The sequence below is a fragment of the Arvicanthis niloticus genome, chromosome 2 (genome assembly GCF_011762505.2).
Source record: "Arvicanthis niloticus isolate mArvNil1 chromosome 2, mArvNil1.pat.X, whole genome shotgun sequence".
NCBI classification, from domain to species: domain Eukaryota; kingdom Metazoa; phylum Chordata; class Mammalia; order Rodentia; family Muridae; genus Arvicanthis; species Arvicanthis niloticus.
Window position 1 is genome coordinate 92,363,829 of NC_047659.1, and position 22,473 is coordinate 92,386,301.

The window sequence follows — 22,473 nt, forward strand, 5'->3', positions numbered from 1 at the left end:
AATCCCAACATTCTTTAATGTTTTTAAATTTTCATAAGTTGCTAATTGCTACTTGTGGTGGTTTGAATGAGAATTCCCCATACAGGCTCATGAATTTGAAGACTTGGTCCTCAGATGGTAGTGCTGTTTGGGGAGGCTTAGGTGTGTTTGCTAAAGGAAGCCTGCACTGGGTGGGAATGAGACAGTGTGTGTGTGTTTGGGGGGGGGTTGCTTCAAGAGCTTAAGATCTCTCCCTATTTGTAGGTTGCTGTTCTGTGCGTATGATAAAGGACATGAGTTTTCAGTGTTCTTGCTTCTAGCCACCACACCAGGATGGTCTATCTCTGGAACTAAAAACCCAAATAAACCCTTCCTTAAGTTGCCTTGGTTATGCTGTCTCTTCACAGTAAAGCAAGAAAAGCAATTAATACAGTGCATTGGGTAATGCAGCTCATCTCTAACAAGGAGCCAGCACAACTGCTAGGTCTGAGGAGAGTAAGGAAAAGGAACAACTCTTAAAACTTTAAGCAATGCAGCAGTGCAGTATTAGTGTTCTACCTTACTATATAGGCACCTATGGCCTTGGCAGAATGCACAATGTCAACCTGGAGACTAGCAGAGGAAAAGCCACAATTACTGTGGCTCACTTCCTGCTTCCCTTCCCCACAACACATATCCCATTCTTATAGTACTTGTGTATTGTATTGTATTGTATTGTATTGTATTGTATTGTACTGTACTTATCTGACTTGTGGACTGGTGCTGCCTATCTAAGCTGCCTGGGGGCTCCGAACAGTGACAGCTGACAATGAAAGATATAACAAGATCTGGAACAAACATCATTCATTATACCAGGTACAAACTTAAAGCATTAAATGTCTGGTTTATTAGCACTTATAAGGCTAGATAAATAGAAAACATTAGCAAAAAAGTGATCAAAAGCACAATTTTCAAGTTGTACTTTTTCTCACTGTTAAAATTCTCTGTGTTCAAACTAAAAGCAGGAGTCTTTAAACTGCAGTGTTCATTTCAGACTGTTTGCCCATTGGAACAGGTCAACACTATATTCCTGAACTATATTCAACTGTGTATTTTTACCAAGGATCTGTGTGAAACTTTTTCTAAAATATAATCTAGATCACAAGACCCAGGTTTGGGATTTTTTTTTTTTTTCCCCTTAGGCTAAAGGTTGTTGTGACTCAATAAATGGCTAAGACTTGAAAATTGGTAGAATCCCAGAAAACTGGACACATGATGCTGAGGCCCTGAGGACATACACCACTCTTTTGAATGCTTTATCTTTATACTCACTGTTGGTCTGTATTTGAATTATCATTTTCATGGTTTATGCTCAATGGTGTGGTAAGAAAGGTGTGTGTGTGTTGGGAGCATAACAATACAACCAAATTCATCCTTAGGTCCTTAATATATCAAAGTCTTTATTGCCCTGAACTTAAGGAAGAAAGATCTAATGCCACTGTGTGGGGGTTGAAATAAGTACCAAAGGAAAAGCAGTTCCCTCCACCTCCAACAAGCAGGAGCTGCTGCTCTTCAGAAAGGAGGGTGCTGCTGTGGTTGTGCAACATTAACGGCCATGGCACAGACGCTGTGTCAATCTGATATTCAGAGCTCAACCCTGTAGTCAAACTGATGACAGTCACTCCAGGAACTGAGGAGGAATGAATCCAGACCCCTCCAACCAGAAGCAGCTTTCCATTAAATACATGAGCGGTATGAGAGTACCTTGGGGTAATGGAGGGCTGGATATCTATTGATTCCCAGAGGAATCCAGAGGACATTGGTCTGAGAAAGAATACAGAGCTCAACGGCTCCTCAGAAGCCCCAAGACCTCCAGCAATAAGTGCTCCCCCTTGCCAACTGCAGGCGCTATGGGAATGCCGACCTTTGGGGGATGCGCCTTGTACTGGGATTCTGACCCAAGTCATTGTCTCTACATGTAAAAAGTGAAAGTCACTTAGCACAGGCTCTGCCACACTTCGGCCACCATACACAAATAAGTATCTTTGATTCTGATAGTATACTTCTGTTGTTGAATGCCGCCAACGTAACAACATGGAACCTTCTTTCAAGGCAGACTTCGTTACCATTACATTTTGGCCCTCAGGGCAATTATCCTCACTTATGTATAAATCAAGTTGGAGAGCCACAGAGGCTGGACTTACTGGGGATAGTCTCCCTCCAAGAACCAAAACCCGAGTATCAGAAAGCCTTGTCATGGTGTGATAAAGGCGTCCATCCCACTGGCTTTCAGTCCCCAAAGAACTTATTTGGCAGCCTTTCCATTCAAAGTCACAGGATCTCGAGAGCAAGTGAAACCTGCTCACTCGGCAGTGTCGTCCCTCTTGTTCTCCAAAGCCTCCTGCACTAAAAATAATGCCAGGGCTCAAGAGGACAGAGGTGTGGCCATATCGTTTCAGGCTTGAGTGCTGGTGATCACTAGTGACTACTCTGGCAGAAAGAAACCCTGAAGGTGAAGCAGGATCTATATGAAAAGAAGCCTCTGAGGGCACAAACACTGGAGTTTCTGACAGAATGTCTCCCCTGGATGCTGCCAGGATGAAATAGTGGGAACACTTCAGATGCCACTCCTCAAACTCATCAAACGGCTCAAGTGTCTCTACCCGATGGCGCTCATCTGCCGGGAGAAGGCAGCGATAGAACTCGTTCAGGTCCAGGGCGCTGCAGGCAGTCCAGCCAGCTTGAAGGAAGCGCTGGCGCTGGGCCTCCACGTCGGGAAAAAGCTCCAGGCCATGCAGAGGTGAGTGCAATCGCTGAAAGTGCTGCAGCATGATTTGCCCAAACGCATCGCCCGGCTTCATCTGCTCATAGATCACGAAAAGGGCATCGGGGAAACGCTGGGCAGCCCAGGCGATGAGGGCTGCAGCACTGGAGGGCTCCAGGTAGGTCAGCACCGCCTCGGCCAGGAGCAGCGTTGGGGAGGTGGCGTTCAGGCCAGCGCCGTCCAAGGCCTCGCCTAACCGCTGGAGCTCCCGCAGGTCAGCGCCAAGGATGCGGTAGTCCGAGCTCTCAAAGCACAGAGTTGACGCTGAGTCCCCGATCTTGAAAGGACCGGTCTGCGCGCACAGCTCCGGGGTCTCCTCGATCCTCTTCGCCTTGAGTCGAGACACATCCGGGAAGTCCACCTCCCAGACGGCAGCTCGGGCCAGCAGGCCCGCAGCTTTCAAACGAAAATAAAGAGAGTCGGAGCCTGAGCCCAGTGACAGGATCTGTGCCCTTGTCGGGGATGGGAGCGCGCCAGTGAGTTCGAGGAAGGCGCGCACGCAGTGACGCACGGCGCGCGCGCGCACGTAATAGCCACGGTGGATAAGCGGCGTCCTCCGCACGGGCCCCGGGACCAGCAGCGCCGTGAAGGCATCGTGCACGTATCCGTGTGCGGCTAGCGATCGCTTGCTGAGGGAGCTGCTGTCGTTGGTGCTCTGGACCGTTCCCGCCCGGCGCTGGCGGCTTCGCGGGCCCATGACCAGAAGGCGCTCCGCAATACTCCACACCGAACACTTACCGAGCTCCAGCTCATCCGCTTCCGGGTGCGTCACTTCCGGGCTGAACGCTCTCTGCCAAAAAACCGCGAGAGGTTTTTTGTTTTTGTTTTTTGACTTTTTTTTTCTTTCCAAATTACGTTTTCCCGGGAACATGCCCTCTGACTCGATGACAGCTAGCGCTTGGGAGCAGTTACCACTTTGTTTAGGCATTTTCTACAGGAAAAAAAAACTTGTGTAGATTCTCGTAATTGAGAACATTTTTAGGTGAGTTGGAGGCTGACGACCTGATGATATCCGTTTGGTCCGGCAAAAGAGGACCAGCATCTCGGGTCTTTAGCAGTCAAGAGTAGATTGTTCCTTGCACGAAAGTAACAGTTTTTCCTTTATTGAATGTTTTCATTGCGAGGGAGAACTCATTTAAATCTTAAATTAGGCCATATGGAAAGTGAAGAAAGAGACCTTTACAGATAATTACTTGATAATTTAACCCCCTGCCCCGGTACATGCTATTTATTCTACTGCATTCTAAGTTCTGTGCTAGGTCTACAGTGAGTAAAGTATTCTGCATGACTTCACTTATAAAATGACACTCCCCTGCACTTCCAAGATTCTGTGATTTTTTTTTTTTTTTTTTTTTTTTTTTTTTTTTTTTTTTTTTTTTTTTTTTGGTTTTTTCGAGACAGGGTTTCTCTGTGTAGTCCTGGCTGTTCTATAACTCACTCTGTAGACCATCGCCTGCCTCTGCCTCCCAAGTGCTGCGATTAAAGGCGTGCGCCACCATCTCCCGGCATAGATTCTGTGATTCTTAAATGATATTATGTCCGCTGAAAATAGCTTCGGAAGAGATGTGATTATTCCCTGTGGCATGTTGAGTTTCCCCTTCCCGTTTTTTTTAAAGCAACCCCAGGTTGGAGTTTTAAAGAAGGTTTCTACGTTGTGTACCTAGGAGATATCAGTAAAATAGCACCTCCAGAGATATGTAAAAACTTTATCATTTACTAATTTGGTGTCTGCCTGGATTAGGAAAGGAAATTAGAAAAACGTTAAGAATGGTTAACTCACAGTAGTAGAATGTAAGGGTTGAGAGCATGAGTTTTGGAGTCTGGCTGGGTCAAAAAAAAAAAGTTTCTGTGAAGATTTGGTTATTGGAAACTGTTATGGTGTTAGGAGTGCATTAGTGATCTTAGAAGAGCAGATTCTGTGGCAGAACCATTCAGCAAGTGTATGTTAATAAAGGTATCTAGTCTCCCAGGAGACAGCAAGTACTAGCTTCCATCCAAATACAGGATCTGGGCCTGACAGACTCAGCCCACTTAAGGAAAGAGTTTGTGCAACATGAATGTGAAATAAAAAGTGTTTTCTTGTGAAAGCAAATACATGCTCCATGTGCAAGTTAGCCTGACATCACCCAGTAGAGAAGAGTTAAGGAACAGACTACCTCTGGATTTTTAGTTTTCCTTTTTTTTTTTCTTGTTCATATTTTTTTATTAGTCATTTCTTCACTGCAGACATAATAAGTTAGCTTTGCTTAACTTAGTGGGAGTTGGGGGGGGTGGGAGGTGTAAAAAGAAGATATCAGCAGTAGTGTTTCTATTTTGTATGATAGATCTGAAAACAGTTACATTTGTTAATAGGTGAAAGTGATCCCAAAGCTGCACACAGAGCAAATCTTGATAAAATATGGCAATCTGAAGAAAGTCCGGCACTGCAGGAATTCTGACTTTGATAAGTCAGATATTGTCCAAGCCAAGAATAAGAGCGAAGAGAAACTTTCCCTTTACTAAAGTGATGGAGGCCGAACAACAGTGGCCTTCAGAGACAGACTTCTATGTGCAATTGCCAAAAGTGGTAAGAATTAACTACAGAATTCTTGTTATTGTATAATGGCTTTTGTGTTTTCCACAAAAGAGAAGTGAAGTTTATGGGTAGAGACTAGAAGGGGTATAGCTAAGCCAAGTAGCTTGCCTACTATAAAGTACAACTAGGAACCAGGCAACCAGGGCCTGGTATGGGGCTATGAATCTAATAGACACTTGTTAACTGAATGTACTCTTGTTTTAGGAGCTTCATGCCCACTTGAATGGCTCCATTAGTTCCAGTACCATGAAGAAATTAATAGCCAAGAAGCCACATCTTAAAGTTCATGGTCACATGACCATGATTGACAAGGGAAAGAAAAGGACTTTAGAAGAGTGAGTTTGGGAAGGTTGTGGGAATTTTTCATGTCTGTATTTTGAGATTATAATATATAAGAATCAGATTTTTAATCCTTAAAGAGGGTAGATATCAGGCATAAAATATACAACCTAACATACAGCATTTTTTCAGCTGTCAGACTACAGACATGACAATATGTCTAATTACTTATATTGTTTGTTATATTGAGTTGTTCCTTAGATTTGAAAATGAAGACAGATTGATTTTTCTCTGTTTGCTGTTCCTGGCAGGACTGAAGAATAGGAATGACTAGTTCATACTTTTCAATATAAATAAATAATATCTTATTTTAGCTATTAAAATTGTCTTTTTAGATCAATGTAAAATGTGCCGTGTAGTTCTTTGTGAATTAAGCATATACTTACTGTTAACCTCAAATTTACTAATTAGTTCCATTCTGAGAGTTTCTCTTGAGTAACGAGTTTTTGTTGACTAAAGCATATTAAAACACTTTTTTCATTTGTAGATGTTTCCAGATGTTCCAAGTTATTCATCAGCTTACTACGAATGCTGAGGACATCCTGATGGTGAGACATGGAGGAGGGCTAGAATGGTGTGGCTTTGCAAAGCAGTGCACAGCTCACGTTGCACATGGCCTTTTGCTTTCATCAACGCTCTGAAGAAAATGCTTTGTCCCCCCAGTTCCTCTCTTCCCTCTGTATTTTTTCTTTCTTTTTCTATTAATTTATAGATTTTTTTCATGACAACTCTTTTAAAAATCAGTGTAAGACATTGGCCTAAGAACTAATATAAAGTCTGTTATTGTTTTTAAAAAAAGAAGAAGTGGGTAGAAGGAAAACAGAGGAAGTAAGGAAAGAACCAAGGTCAGATCTTGTATTGGACAGGGAGCACAGGTAGGAAACCCTGACCCTGCTTTCCAGATATGACGTGTCATAAGAAATAGCTGGGAGCTGGAGGGCTGCTCAGTGGCTAAGAGCACTGGTTGCTCTAGCAGAGGACCTGGGTTTGATTCCCAGCACCCACATGGTACTGAGATCCCTCTGTAACTCCAGTTCCAGGCATCTGACATCCTCTCTGACCTCTGTGGCACTGCACACACATGGTGTGCAGACATATATGCAGGAAAAATGTTTGTGCACACAAAATAAAAATAAATTTTCAAAAAAAAATATTTGTTCTCAGATAGGCATTACGTTCTTATCTGTTTCTCTCTTTCTTCTTTTTCATGGAGCCCAGACTAACAGACTAATCTCATATTTTCTCTGTAGTTGAGGCCCTGTATTCCTAGTCTTCTTGTACTCAAGAGGACCACAAGTTCAAGGTTAGCCTGGACTGCACAGCAAGATTGACAGAGAGAGAGAGAGAGAGAGAGAGAGAGAGAGAGAGAGAGAGAGAGAGAGAGAGAGAACAGAAGGAAGGAAGAGGAGGAGCAGGAAGAGGAAGAGGAAGAGGAGGGAGAGGAAGAGGAAGGGAGAGGGAAAGAAAAAGAGGGAGAGGGGAAGGGAGGGGAGAGAAAGGCATGCACAGGGAAGGAAGGAAGGAAGGAAGGAAGGAAGGAAGGAAGGAAGGAAGGAAGGAAGGAAACAGATACAGAAAAGGACAAAAATGTGGCAAGGTAGGTAGAGGGCTTGCCCAGTATAAAGGAGACCCTGGATTTGGTTTGATCCTTACCACACCAACATGGCCCCCCTCCAAAAAAAATACAATCTGTGTTCTGGAGGATTAACTTTGAAGTAGTCAGGTTTTTTCCTCTTTGGAATAATCATGTTAATTGTATTGATTTCCTTATAGAAAAGAATTAACTTTGATAATTTAATAATTTCCTCACTTCCTCCTTTTTCCTTCCACTCACTTCTTCATTTTTTTAAACAACAGACTTTATATTAGGTGTTAGGCCAATGTCTTACACTGATTTTTAAAAGAATTGTCATTAAAAAAAAATCTGTTGAGCAAAAGTTGAGTGTGTATTCCCAATGTATCAGTCACTATACCAAATATATAGGGGGATATAAAGAGACACAGACACAGTCCCTGCTTCTGGGGCTTTGTTAGTAGATGGATCCATGGAATTCAATAAGCTCTCTGTTGGAGACAGAGGTAGGGATTTATAGGCATCCAAAATGATGCAGTCTCATTGTCTGCTCAGCAGATGCTAGCGGGCACAGTCTACCACAGGAGCTCAGATCTTACTTTATCAATGGACATTACAGGGAGAATAATGACATTCTGGGTTTTGAGAGCTTGGCATGCTACGAGTAGAGTAATGCTATGCTTGCCTGCTTCATTGTGTTTCAGACAGACAGTTGGTGGGAAACTCTTAAATGAGATGAGACATAAAGATTCTATACATTTGGTTTATGTTCCTGGCACAAGCATCTACAGGTGATAACACTGAAGTAGCCATATATTACATGAACATCTGTAAGACTAAGACATCATTTGCTATAGAAGTGAGATTGTGAGTCATCCTGGCTGGTTTTTGTTAACTTGATGCAAACCTAGGTAGACCGGGAAAGAGGGAGTCTTCATTGATAAAATGCTTCCATAAGATTGGTCTGTAGGCAAGCCGACTGGGTAGTTTTTGGTTAATTATTCATGCGGCAGGGCCTAGCCTGCCTTGGACACTGTACCCCTGCTGAGCAAACCATGAGAAGGATAAAGGGCTGAGCATGTTGGTGCACACCTTTAATCCCAGTACTTGGTAGGGAGAGGCAGGAGGATCTCTGAGTTTGAGGCCAGCCTGGTCTACAAATCTAGTTTAGGACAGATAGCCAGGGCTATACAGGGAAACCCTGTCCTGAAAAACTAAAACAAAAAAATTCCTTTTTGGGCCAGGCAGTAGTGGCACAAGACTTTAAGCTCAGCATTGGGGAGGCAGAGACAAGCAGATCTTCAAGTTTGAAGCCAGCCTGATCTATAGAGCTAGTTCCAGGAGAGAGAGGGCTATGCAGAGAAACCCTATCTTAGAAAAACTAGTGGGGGGAGGGATCATTTTTGGTTTTCTTTTTTTCTTTTTTTTTTTTTTCCCCATGAGACTCAGACAGAGTTGCACGGGAGAAGCGGGATTCGAACCGGGAGATGCAGAGAGAGAGAGCAGAGGGCGTATTTTTGATTTTCATAAGGGCAAAAAAGTGGGTGCAGACATTGCATTGCCATGACTCCTCTAAGTGCTATCACTTTGGTACTGTCTGTAGAATCAGCCAGCGCTGTTTCTGTGTTAAGGCCCTGTCCTTGCACACAGTCAAAGAAGATTAAGATTGGTATAACAGCTGAAGGTAACTAGGACAGACCTGTGGGATCCTCAGTCTGGTCTTTTTCCCCATCTAAATTTGATATTTCTTAGGATTGATAGCAGGAAAGGAAAATGTGTACTGTGTTAGTTCTGCTTTAACACACACTTTTTTGTCTAAGGGGAGTTTCCCCAAATACTTCAGAGAAAAAGTTAGCTTTGCTGGAATTTGATGAAAAATACAAGGCATTCCTAAGTAACTTGCATAAAACATGACTGTAGCTGGCACACAGGTGATAGCTAAACGTCACATTCACAGAGCTGTTTACTTCTGTCTGTCCATTCCCCATTCTCCAGCACGGTTAAAACATTGCACAGCTCAGTGGCTTTGACTCATTTTTCTATTTTATCTTCTATTGTAAACACTTGGAAGTCAAGGAATGGTTTAAAGAAGGGAAAGAAAGGCAGGCATGCCATTAGGCAGGCAGAGGCAGGAGAATCAGGTAAGAGTAAGGCTCACCTGGAATATCCAAGACCCTGTCTCAAAAAAGAAAGAAAAAAGAAAGGCAGGAAGGTAAAGAACAGAGCAGCAGATGTGCAGACTTAGTTTTCAGATGGGACTCGGGTCAAGGAAACTATTGTCGAACTGACATAGTCTGCATTAGGGATGGAAGAAGTAGGCAGTCCCTACTACCTGGGAGGTTTCCAACAGGCGTTGTCAATGCAATTTAATAAGTGAAATGAAACTGTGGCTCTTGCCCTTCCTATTGGGCACCTTCCTATAGCATTATCAACATTGTGTACATTGCCTTTATTATCAGGTCACAAAAGATGTCATTAAGGAATTTGCAGATGATGGAGTCAAGTACCTGGAGCTGAGAAGCACTCCCAGAGGAGAAAATGCTACTGGTAAAGTTTCATTAGTCCTGAGTGAATGTCTTGTTCCGTTTTCACGTGTCCTGATCACACAAGGTTCCTATTTGTTTCTATTATTCAACAACAAATGTCTTATAGTATACATTAGTGATGCTTCAAATGGCTTCTTAAAAGTATATGTGGAGCTGAGTTTCAAGTCTAGTGCCTCACACACTGTAGTCCAGTGACCTACTAATGAGCCACAGTGATGTCCAGCATTCAGAAGTGATTCTTGAATAAGTATGAAACCTACTTAGGAAATAGCCCCTCTTTTAATCTAATCTTCCTTGGTTTTGTTTTCTTCAAGAAAAGGACACAGCATATGGGGAGATGGCTCAGTTGGTAAAGTACTTGCTTTGCAAGCATGAGGACCTGAATTCAAGACCCAGAACTCATGTAAAAAGGCAGGGCATGGTGCTCTTGGAACCTCAGCACTAGGAAAATGGAGACAGGCAAATTCCTGGGGCTTGATGGCCAGCCAGTCATCAGTTCAGCCCTCTGCCAGTGAGAGTCTGTCTCAAAAGACAAGGTGAATGGCACCAGAGGACTATCTCAGGTTGTTATAATTGAGTTTATAAAAGGAAATATTTATCTTTATCTTTATTCCTGGCTAGCTTCCGAATGGAAGAGACTAAAACTATTAGATTTATTTAATCAGTCTCAGAACAATTACTGGGCGAATTACCCCTAATCTATTTTTTATATGCCAGACTGGCTAATATCCAGCTTCACTCTCCAAGTACTTGCTGTTTGAGTCTTGCCTGGGTTCTTTCTGCTCCAGCAGTCTGTCCTCAGGGGCATGTCACTCAGCCATGCACTCCTAGTCCATCGAATCTAATAGAGACCTCCTGCTCTCTCCTTCTCTCTTCTTGTCTTCTCATGGTCCCTACCTATGACTCCCAGTCTGGTAACCAAAACCCCACCTACCTCTATTCTCTCCAGTAATTGGCTATAGCTTCCTTTATTTAACCAGTCAGAGAAGATAGGTGAGCAAAGTTTTTACAACATCATTTGGCATATGTGAGAATCTGTTCATTGGGACTGTCACCAGATCTTGGGGGCCAGTATTTAGTATTTGAGTATATAGCAGCACCAGACCAACCCCCCAACAGGTTGTCCTCTGGCCTCCACACAGATTTGCATATACACAAACACTCAATGAAAGTGTAGCCACATAAACACATAGACACAAAGGACATCGCCTTTCCCTTGTCTCCAGCAAAGGCTATTCTTGTTTCTGCCTTGTGAAATAATGTCACTGAGTAGCTATAATGTACTATTATATGGCACTCACTGGAAAGTCTGATACTCAGAGACTCTTTAGAGACTGGTAATATTAGGTTAGAAGCAAGGCAAACCCTCTGGGGACAGAGTTGAACTGGGTATGGTGTGTAGGAATTTCATAGACCTTTCATGAGAGCTATGTCAGGCCAGGCATAGTACCTCCTACATGTAACACTCAAAACTGAGAGAATACTGAGTTTCTGCTTGGGGGCTGGGGAGCTTGTTGATTTGTTTTGTTCTGTGTTTTTCATCAGGAGATATTATATGTTATCACTGAATCTCTCTTGACCGAAAGAGACTTAGGTTATCTTACACCATGATGTATATAGTCAATTAAGGACTAAAATTTGAAGCTAGTCAAATAAATATTGAAATGAAAAATGCAGATTCTAATTTCACAGTTTTAAATTGTAGAATCAGTTTCAAGTTATACAGTGTGGCATGTGCATGCCCATGTATGGTAACATACACACATACAAACACAGATAAAACTAAGAAAAAAATATTTGCAGCCAGATATGGAGGTATACACCTTTAATCCCAGCACTTTTGAGGTAGAGGCAGGTAGATCTCTGTGAGTTCAAAGCCAGCCTGATCTACAGAGGGAGTTCCAGGCCAGCCAGCAACATAGTGAGAAACTCTGTCTCCAAAAAAAAAAAAAAATCTACTTACAAAGACACTTCCAGGTGGAGTTACCAATGCAGTGTTAAATTAATGAACATATAAAGCGAGTAGTATTTTATATGCTAAACATATACACGTGTATACAAGAGTAAGTAAGGTGTAGCTACCGATCAGTAGTGGGATCGTGGTTACTGCTTTTTATTCTTTATAACGTTTTGTTATATTGAAAGTTTTCTATCAAAACAAGTATTTATGACAAGTAAAAGGCAGTTTTAGAGGCTGTTTTGGAACAGTCTTGCAAAGTGTCCCAGGGAGAGACTCGTATACTCAGACTTGGAATAACATCTCCAAGGCCCTGGGTACGAGGCACATCATGATCAGAGCTGAGGGAAAGAAACTTGAGATCTTTTTTTTTTCCTTTTCTCTAAACTAAAAAAAAAAAAAAAAAATCCTGTTAAGTGAAAAAATCTTTTTATTTATTTATTTGGTATTTTGAAATGGTCTTTGTAGACTAGGCTGGTCTAAAACTTAACTTCCAGCCTCAGACCCCCGAGATGCCAAGATTACAGTAGTACCACCATGCTGGCAATTACTTATTTTTTAAATTAAAAAATTACTATTATATAAGAAACATGCTATAGCACACATGTGGAGGTTAGAAGACAAAGATTAGCTTTCTTTCTTTCTTTTCTTTTTTTCTTTCTCTCTTACCATCCCAAATGCTGCCCGGCTCCTTCCTCACAGAGTCCCTCCCTCTTCCTGGACCCTCCCTCAAAGAGCCCCTCCCCACAAGATTAATTTTCCCATGGGCTTGTATTGCTTGTCATTTGGTATTTTTTTCATTTTCTATGTTTCATTACTTTTATGTTTGCTTATGAACATTTGTTTAAAAAGATTTTTATTATTTTATGTATATGAGTACACTGTACCTGTCTTAAGACACACCAGAAGAGGGCATCAGACCCCATTACAGATGGTTGTGAGCCACCATGTGGTTGCTGGGATTTGAACTCAGGACCTCTGGAAGTGCAGTCAGTGCTCTTAACCACTGAGCCATCTCTCCAGCCCACTTATGAACACTTTTATAAAGCACTTATTATCCCTAAAGTTGATTTTGGTTTTTCTTCATCTTTTAAACTCTGTCCTTTCAATTTTATTAAAATACAGTTACATTAACTGCTGTGATATCACATAATGAAGAGGTAGAAGCAGGAGGACCATGAGTTTGAACCCAGCCTGGGCCACATCTTTTAGGGAATAGGACTGTGACTTAGTGGTAGAGCATTTGCCTAGCAATCATGATGTCTTAGGTTCAGTCTGCAGGTCCACAGACAAAGAATACTATACTAAAATGTTTCTCCTTGGGGACCAGAGAGTTGGCTCAGGATTTAAGAGCCTATCTGCTCTTGCAGGGGACCAGTTTGGCTCTCAGCACCTATATCAGGTGGCTAACCACAACGTGTAACTCTAGCTCCAGGCCTCTTCTGGCCTCTGTGGGTACTCATACACATCTGTGCATGTGCACACTCAAACAAGATAAAATATTTTAAAATAAAATTTCCCTAAAGGTCATGCTTCATTCATCTTTAGCCAAGCCCTAGCATGGCATACAGTGATGTTCATTCAGTGATATTGTTTGAAGGATTAAATAGGTGATAATGTCTTTACATGTGTTCCTCTGTGTTCTTTCAAGGAATGACTAGGAAGACTTACGTGGAATCTATACTTGAAGGCATAAAACAATGCAAACAAGAAAACTTAGATATTGATGTTAGGTAAGAAGATGGTATATCAATAATAGTTACCCCTTTAAAAAACGGAATGTGATGTTTTAATGTCTTATAAAGGTTAGACGGATTTTTATATCAACTATTATGTTATGATTTTTACCTATAATACAAATAAATAGAATCAAGAACCCTATTGCTTAAGATGAGAACACAATACTGAATTTAGTCATCTGGTCGTAAAATTCTAGTATTTTTGCTCAAGTTGAGTATGGCTTCTCACTGCTGTTAAGTTGAAGTGGACTTTTTATAGCTACCTGCATAGTCCCACCTGATCTGGCTGCCTTTCTTCAGTCACTGTCTAAGCCACTTCTCTTAGTCCATATTAGCTTACTCTCTTTGCTATAGGCTAAGACCTATAGCCTTATATATGCCTTGCACTTACAGGCACTTATGCCTTCCACCATGTCCACCATAGCTATTCAGGTCTCAATTTGGCTGTTATTTCCTCAAAGATGCCATCTTGACCAGTCTGGGCCCCAAATCCCCTCCTCACCCATGGGCCTCTATGGTATTAACTTGTATTGTCATGAAGTACATACACCCTTTGACTGGAATGTAAGTTCAGAGATGTGAGAGACCTTGTTGTTGATTCATTAGTACTTCTCCAGTTCTTTGAACATCTCCAGTTCTTTGAACAAAGTCAGCCTTCTGATGGTGTTTTTGTCTTTTGAGACAGGGTCAAATAACTCAGATGGGCCTGGAACTTGCTATCTAGATAAGGTTGTCCTTGAACTCCTGACCCTTCTGCCTTTACCTCCCAAGTGCTGGGATTATAGCATGTGCCATGATATTTTATCACCTATTTATTCTTGCCAAAAAATAAATCTGATGGTATTAAGCTTCTAGACTAGGTCCAATTATTTCTTTATAGAAAATACAAGAGGGCATTTTAAAATAGGGATGCAGCAAATCCAGACTGTGAGAAGCTTTATAGGAGAAACAACCTTATTTTTTTTTTTAAAAAAAAAAAAAAACTAATTACAAGAAAAGAGTTAGGATGGAAATGAGAATGGAAGAGAACTGGCTAGATTAAAAGAGACTTAAGGGGGTGGGGAGATGGTTCAGTTGATAAAGGACTTGCCTAGCAAATGTGAAGACATGAATTCAAATCCCTAGAACCCCCATGTTGTAAGAAAAGCCAGATGCCCATGCTGTAATCCTAGAGATGGTGAGATAGGAGTTGGAGACAGACAGATCCCTGGAAGTTCACAGGCTAGCCAGTGTGGCCTACATGAGGAAGTTCCAGGCCAATGAGACTCTTTTTCAGACAAAAGGTCCTTGAGAATCCACATCCAATTGTCTGAGTTTCATGAGCTCAAAATGCACATCCTACCTATACTTGCATTCCTGCAAGTGAACATGTGCACACCTATACAAAAAATACACTTTAAAAAAGATACGAGATGCAGTGATTAACAAAGTACAGGCTTCATTTAGGTTCTGATTCAAGCTAAACAAAACACACACACACATACACACACACACCAAAGATAGGGGAAAAAAGTGAGATAATTGGAAATTTGAATACTAGATACCAATTCTACTTAGGCATTCATGTCTTATTCTGTGTATCAAAGTGCAGTGCCATGTTTAGACTCACTACTTTATATAATAAGCCATGTTCAAGGAGCCACCACTCTTTCCCTGGCAACATTCCTAAATGTCTTTTTATATGCATTACTAGTTTTTCAATGTGGATTTGGGTTGTTGTTTTGTTTTCTTTTAGACAGGTTCTAGACATGGTCTAATGTGGCCTAGGCTGGCCTCAAACTCTACCCATTCTCTGGTAATTTTGTGGTTCTGAGTTGCCCTTACTCTCCGGGTAGTTTTGTGCTAAGTAACTTCAATGAAGCAGCTGAGTAAAGAGAAGGCATATGATTAAAGGTAACTTTTTCTGGAATTAGTTGGTTTGAAATTGGTAGAGGTTTCTGTTTTGTTTTGATTTTTCTGAGACAGTTCTCTTGCATCCTACACTGGCCTTGAACTCACTTTGTAGCCAAGGATGATCTTCCTGCCTCCACCTTCCAGATACTTTGATTATAAGCACATACGCACCTATGCCTGGCTTCATCTGTGATTTTCTTGATCATAATATCTTCCTGCCAAGTTAATATCAACTGTATTTTTCTTATATTAAAGGTATTTGATGGCAATTGACAGAAGAGGTGGCCCAACAATAGCCAAGGAGACTGTCAAACTTGCTAAAGAGTTCTTCCTCTCTACTGAGGATACAGTTCTTGGCCTTGACCTCAGTGGAGATCCAACTGTAAGTTACTATATTTTCTCTCCTAATGGCAGAATCAGACAGTAGGGTGAGGAATAGTTAGGAGCGTCATATCATGCATTGGTGTCCAGCAGACACCAAATGAAGCCCTGTTCTGCCCTAGACCATCAGAATACATAGCATGGCTTTTCTTAAGGGTTTTTAAAAGAAATACCATAAAAATAGATTATAGATATTAGATATGACCATTCTCCATTTTTCTAAAGACAATATACAACTAATAACAGTCTTTGTGTGCGGAAGTTAATTGCATTATGTATGATACATAGAGAAAAGTGTTGAGAGTGTAATTATGCCTTAAACTCCCTAGAAAGAAAGGTTTCATGAGCTTCCTGAGTGAAAGATTCAAACAAAAGTCTTGATACTTGGGGCCAAATAATTCTTTGTTATGACCTGTCTTTGATGTTTGTCTGTTTTTGTGATTTATATGTGTGTGTGTTTTAATTATGAAAGCTTTCTAAACCAAGTAAGTTCTCCACAATACTAAACATCTATTTGTCTTTCAGAAATAAAAATTTTGGCCTGTCATATTCAACTTATTTACTAAGCTTAGCTCACTGGCACTGGACTTAAGATTCAAGGTCAGGGATTTCCTTTCCATGGTGTGTTCCCTAAAGTGTCCAACACGTTATAGCTCTCCATAAGGCAGAGGTTCAGAAGAAACCAGTGTGCCATCATTTTACCCCTGTATTGGGGTAGAACCCCAGATCCCTCTGTGTGCTCAGACTTCTCATGAACCCTCATTTTATCTTCAAGATAGGACAAGCAAAAGACTTCTTGGAGCCTCTTTTAGAAGCTAAAAAGGCAGGTCTGAAGTTGGCATTGCATCTTGCAGAGGTAAATACTGTTATAGAGTGAAAAGGGCAGACTATAATTTAAAAAGTAGAGTTGTTCGTAACTAGAAATAAGCCTATCTTGGGGAAAACTTTTTTTTTCTTTTCTTTTTATGAGGTATGGTCTCATGTAACCCAGACTGGCCTGGAATTCACTTTGTAGCCAAGAATCACCTTGAGCTTCTGATCCTTCTGCTTCCACCTCCCAAGTGCAAGGGTTTCAGGCATGTGTCACAATGCTATTTAGAGGGGAGTAAGTAATCTTTAAAAGGGGGAGTAAGAAGTATTTTTAAATGTTAATTAAAACATTAAGGCCTGATTTGTTTTCATGTTACTGTTTCTAAGTTTTTATGGTTCCCATTATTTTGTAACCAGTTATCTCTGGCCTGTTCTTAGGATCAGAACCTGCTTGGTATTTTAGAGTTTCTTATTTGCTTCATTGAGTATAAAATAGTTCATTTAAAAATGTTCTGGCCAGCTGGACAGTGGTGGCCTTTTATTTCTGCACTTTAATCTCAGGAGGCAGAGGCAGGTGAATCTACAGAGTAAGTTCCAGGGCTCCTGTAGCACCCTGTCTTGAACCCTCCCTGACCATCCCCCCCAAAGGAAAAAAAAATGTTCTTGTCATGTGCCTTGTAGTCCATCTAAGAGAAAATGAACACAGCTGGCCATTTCCTGATTGCACTGTAGCCGTGGATAACCTTGTCAGGATACAGCATGAGTACACTGGGAGAAACATGAGGCCGTGCAGTCTCATGAAGTTAGACTTGCACCCTTAGCTCCACCATCCCAGACTGTGAACCAGGGTGTTTTCAAAAACACTTTTTTGATTAAAAGTTTTATATGCCTGAAGAAATTTCAAGTATAAAGAATTACAGCACCAAAGGAAAAGGATGTAAAATCCTCCCAAGAGATGACGTTAAATTTAGTGTATGTAATTCTCTCCTTTTTTCCCTAATATACGTGAATATATGTACACACATATATACATATAGAATTAGGGTCTCTATTTTGTGTGTGGAAATTCATTTTTCTTAGCTTTTATTTCTTTATGTTCATTATTATTATAATTTTATAAGATTATTATTAGGTTGTAAATGACTGGTACACCTAGGAAGATTTAAGAAGGTTTAAGTAATTATGTTTTCTAAGAATGTCAGCATTCAGTACTCAGAGGGCAGAATAAAATACCTCGGTTGCCAGCAGAGGTCACTGATCCCCTCTTCTCACTTTTCTGAAGATTCCAAATAAGGAAAAAGAAACACAGATGCTACTGGATCTGCTTCCTGACAGAATTGGGCATGGAACATTTCTCAACGCCTCCGAGGCAGGGTCCCTGGATCAGGTGAACTTTGTGAGGCAACACCAGATACCTCTAGGTAAGACTTGGAATGTCCTGTTGCCTAGACAGCTCTTTAGCCCTTCTTTCTCCAGGCCCTGGATTACAAGATTTATATGAAAAAGTACTAATCTATAACTCAGATCTTTACAAAGTAAAACATATGGTGTGTGTGCTTTCTGGGTCTCATTTAAGTGGTAGATCTTTTTGATTCTATTAGAAGGTAAGTTTTAGGAGGGCAGGTCTCTGTCTCTATGTTTCTCTCTCTGTCTCTCTCTGTCTCTGTCTGTCTCTGTCTCTCTCTCTCTCTCTCTTTCTCTCTGCTCCTCTCCCTCTCCTCATTTTTCTCCCTCTCCCTTTTTCTGTCTCTGTCGTTGTCTCTGTGTTCATCTTACTGACTGCTCCAGTCCCTAGTGTTGGGAACTCAATTTTCTGTTGTTTTGTTGTTGGTTTGTTTATTTAAGAAATAAAAGTTGGCTGGGGAGATGGCTCAGTGGTTGAAACACTGAGCCATCTCTTCAGAGCAACAGAGTTCTGTTCCCAGCAGCCATGTCAGGCAGCTGCAACTCCAGTTCCTGGGGATCTGGTGCCCTCTTCTGAGCTCTTCAAGGGCCTGTGCTCATGTGCATATACTCACACACAGAAAATTTAAAAAATAAAGGTCATTTAGAATTTTGAAGATGAGTATAATAAAATTAACACATAGGTCCAGTGAGATGGTTCACAAGTATCCTGCCAATGGTGATGACCTGAGTTCTATCTGGAGACTCACAGGTTCCTCTCATTCATTCATATTCAGTCTCATTGTCTCTCTCTCTCTCTCTGGCTCTCTGTGTCTCTCTCTCTCTCTCTGTCTCTCTCTTCCTATCTCTAAATAAATGAAAAAAATATAAAATTAATGTTATGGAAATGTATAACACTTAAGAATTATAACCAGGCATGGTGGCACCGGCCTATAATCCTACCATGTAGGAGGCTGAGGCGGGAGGATTACTAGTGAGAATATCCTAGATTAATTAGGGAAATGTCTCAAAAACTGGGGAAATTGGTGCTGAAGGAGATGGCTTAGTGGTTAAGAGCAATGGTGCTCTTCCAGAGGCCCTGGGTTCAATATCCAGAACCCACATGGGAGCACACAACTCTCTGTAACCTCAGTTCCAGGGGATCAACATTATCTTCTGCCTTCCCTCCTCAGGTAACAGACATACAAGAGACACGTAAACATATACAGGCAAAACATCTGACATGTAAAATAAAAATTAAAAAACATGTTAAGAAATTAGGGAAATTGTTAAATCTATTTTTCCATAATGACTGACCATTGCACACTTGCTGGTGAATGTTTATGAGCTATAACTTTGTTGCAGTCACTACACCATTTGCTGAGAATAAAACAGTAAACAAAGTAGACAGTTTGTAAGAACTCATCAGAAGACAAAAACTACATCTCAAAAACAGTCAGTATTAGGCCAGGCATGATAGCACACCTTTAATCCCAGCGCTGCAGAGGCAGGTAGAGCTTTGTGAGTTCAAGGCCAGTCTGGTCTACATAGTAAGTTCCAGGCCAGCCAGGGATATATAGCCAGACCTTTTTTTAAAAACAACAAACCAAAAACAATGGATGTGAAGCCCTATGAAGGATTGTTGACAGGCTAATTATATTCCAGGCCTGTAATCGTTCCATCTTGGTAAAGCAAGGGAAGCAAATCACTATGAAGAAAGCACTAACTCCTTGTTGGGTATAGTGGCAGTCATAGCAATAATACATACCTCTGTATAAGTGCATTATCTGAAGTACACTCTGTATTTCTATGTAGTGTTGGAAGCGAATGCAGAGCTTTGTATGTGTAGGGTAGGCCCTCTTCTGCTAAGGTACATCCCAACTCAGAGCTACAATTTCACATCACAAGTAATGAACAATACATTTTGTGAAGTAATGAAACTGCTAAAATCAGCAGAGTTTGGAAGGTTTCTTGTGAGTCTGCATGGTGGTCACTGAATGAGTTCACTTACTTGCTTTTAATAGAAGGATTTTCCCCTTTCTTCTAGAACTTTGTTTGACCTCAAACATCAAAAGCCAGACAGTTCCTTCCTATGACCAGCATCACTTTGGATTCTGGTACAGCATTGCTCATCCTTCTGTGATCTGTGTAAGAAGTATTATATTTCTGCTCCTTCTAACTTGCTACATTGAATTAAGTCATATATTTAGTATCTTGATGATTGCCTTCCCTGAGTACCTGAAGGAAATGTCCCAGTAGCAGAGCTAGAGGGGATGCAGAAGGAGAGGCTGCAGAGGGCTCAGCTGGTTCTGAGAAGCAGTAGGGCAATATTTTGGGAAGCTTTAAAAAAATGCTGGTACCCAGTACCCATGCCACAGGATTCTCGCTTTATTTGATCTTGGATGAGTCTTGGGCATGAATATGCTTTTAAAATTCTTTATGTGCTTTTAACATGCAACCAGGGTTAAAGCAGTCTGGTCTTTTTTTTTTTTTTTTTTTCTTCTTCTTTTAATATAAACAATTTTTTTTTTTTTTTTTTTTTTGCATTTATAAATTGTTTAGACTCCTGAAATGGGAAAATAAGATTCTGAACCACAAAAAAGTTAATTTTTACAAAGCATCTTATTTTGAACTGTTTTTGTTTACACGGCAGACTGATGATAAAGGTGTTTTTTCAACATACCTTTCTCAAGAATATCAACTGGCAGCAGAAACATTTAATTTGACCCCATCTCAGGTGTGGGATCTGTCTTATGAATCCATCAACTACATCTTTGCTTCTGATAATACCAGGTCTGAACTGAAAAAAAGATGGACTCACCTGAAGCAGAAAGTGTTAAACTGTAATGAGGTGAATGACTTTTGATTCTATGTTGTAACCAACATCTTCCTGCTCTGTGTACCCCACTCGGTTACTGCCCACTTGAAATGACTTCCCTTGAAGTTTGGTAGCCAAGTATATATGGGGTCTAACTCCAGCACCTTCACATGGTAAATGCTCAGTAAATCTCAGACTAAGAGCCTTGAGGTCTTGCATGGCTGTACCTCCATGCTGCTTGCTGAAGGGTTGTTAAACCCTCATTCCCTAGTGACTCTTGTTTTTTCACTTAGAGCTCTTTTGACATTGGTTACCATAAACCTTTTGAGAAGCTGAAACTCTGTTTTCAGGGAAATCTCCCTTTTGTTAGGTTTAATCAGATTCCTTCCATTTCCTTTTACCCTTTCAAGTATCATTTTTTAAGACTGTTGATGTTAGTCCACAGTGCACACCTGCACCGTTTGTATGGGTGCCTGGTTGTTAGGTGACCAGTACAAAGCTAGAATCTAACTTTGCCCTTCTCATAACATCTTTAGAACTATATAAAGGAGGTTGGAGTAATCATTTCAGTTTAAGAAAAGAAAAAAATGACTGGCTTGAAGTAAGACACATAGCGGGAGCTTCTGGTTTAAAATCAGCTTCTATTTAGCTTCCTTTGTGGAAGCTACCAGGACCTCCAGAGTGCTAGGACTCCCTGAAAAGATCTTTGTAGTAATGGTAGCACTGTGGCTTCTAGGGTTCTTAGATCACCAGTAATCCCATGCCCACATGATGGCCTACAGATACAGACTTACATAAATACACATAAACCATGGGCACATTAGCCAAAGATAGGGGACATCTAAGATTGATTCTGAATGCAAAGAAAAAGACTTTAACAGATAAAAAATCTTTTGGTTAGTTTTTTTTTTTTTCAAGCTAGAGTCATTTGGAAGAGGGAACCTCAACTGAGAAAATGCTCCCACAAGATTAGCCTAATCAGTGCTTGATCAGTTTGTGGGCCCATGCCACGGAAGGTGATGCCACCCTTAGGGATACGGTTCTGAGTGGAAAGTGAAGGAAATGGAACAAGGCATGAGGAGCAAGCCATAGGCAGCTCTCCCCTATGGCTTCAGCTTCAGTTCCTGTCTCAACTTCCCAGGATGATGGACTACAAATTATAAGAGGAAATAAACCCTTTCCTCCTTAAGTTACTTTTGGTTATGGTGTTTTATCACAGCATTAAAAACACTAAAACAATAAAGTATGCTTGAATTGTTCTCCTTCCTATAATGTATGGTTTCCCTGATCTCAAAGAAACCTGATGGCACCCTTAATTCAATTATTAAGATTGAGATTTTTGTGTCTGCCTTTTAGGGTACATGATAAAGGAAAGTATTTAAACTTTCAAAGTTCTTAGATATTGTTTTATAACCTTATATTTCTAACTATATCTACTTATACAGATAAAATCTGTAAAATGTAATCTTTTTTCTTTACTGTGCTGGGGAATTGAATCCAGGGCCTTGCACTTGCTGGGCAAGCACTCTACCACAAAGATACATCTTCACCCTCAATGTATGCATTCTATAGCCTTTCAAAGTGTTATAGAATAAAAATTGACAGAAAATTAGGATGTATAATATATTCAGTGAGAAAATATGGAAAAGTAGTAAGAGTGCTAAGGAAACATGATGC

At 40.9% G+C, this 22,473-nt stretch overlaps 2 protein-coding genes across 5 annotated transcripts; one reads left to right on the forward strand and one right to left on the reverse strand.

The window, feature by feature from the left end:
* Positions 1-1,401: 1,401 nt before the first annotated feature.
* Positions 1,402-3,479, reverse strand: Lcmt2 (leucine carboxyl methyltransferase 2). The gene has a single exon (XM_034495749.2). It carries the CDS (start codon positions 3,477-3,479, stop codon positions 1,419-1,421), a length of 2,061 nt encoding a protein of 686 aa, XP_034351640.1. The 3' UTR covers positions 1,402-1,418.
* Positions 3,405-22,039, forward strand: Mapda (N6-Methyl-AMP deaminase). 4 transcript variants are annotated; one of them, XM_034495750.2, is made up of 11 exons: positions 3,405-3,545; positions 5,135-5,348; positions 5,562-5,692; positions 6,184-6,244; positions 9,729-9,816; positions 13,424-13,505; positions 15,660-15,786; positions 16,561-16,641; positions 17,878-18,016; positions 20,026-20,126; positions 20,632-22,039. In XM_034495750.2, the coding sequence occupies exons 2-11, from the start codon at positions 5,289-5,291 to the stop codon at positions 20,842-20,844; spliced, it is 1,083 nt and encodes a 360-aa protein (XP_034351641.1). In that variant the 5' UTR covers positions 3,405-3,545; positions 5,135-5,288; the 3' UTR covers positions 20,845-22,039. The 4 variants fall into 4 exon arrangements, with proteins under 4 accessions (XP_034351641.1, XP_076785719.1, XP_034351642.1 ...); XM_076929604.1 differs by having other exon boundaries at positions 20,541-20,766; XM_076929603.1 differs by lacking the exon at positions 3,405-3,545 and adding an exon at positions 3,560-3,764.
* The last annotated feature ends 434 nt before the right edge of the window (positions 22,040-22,473 follow it).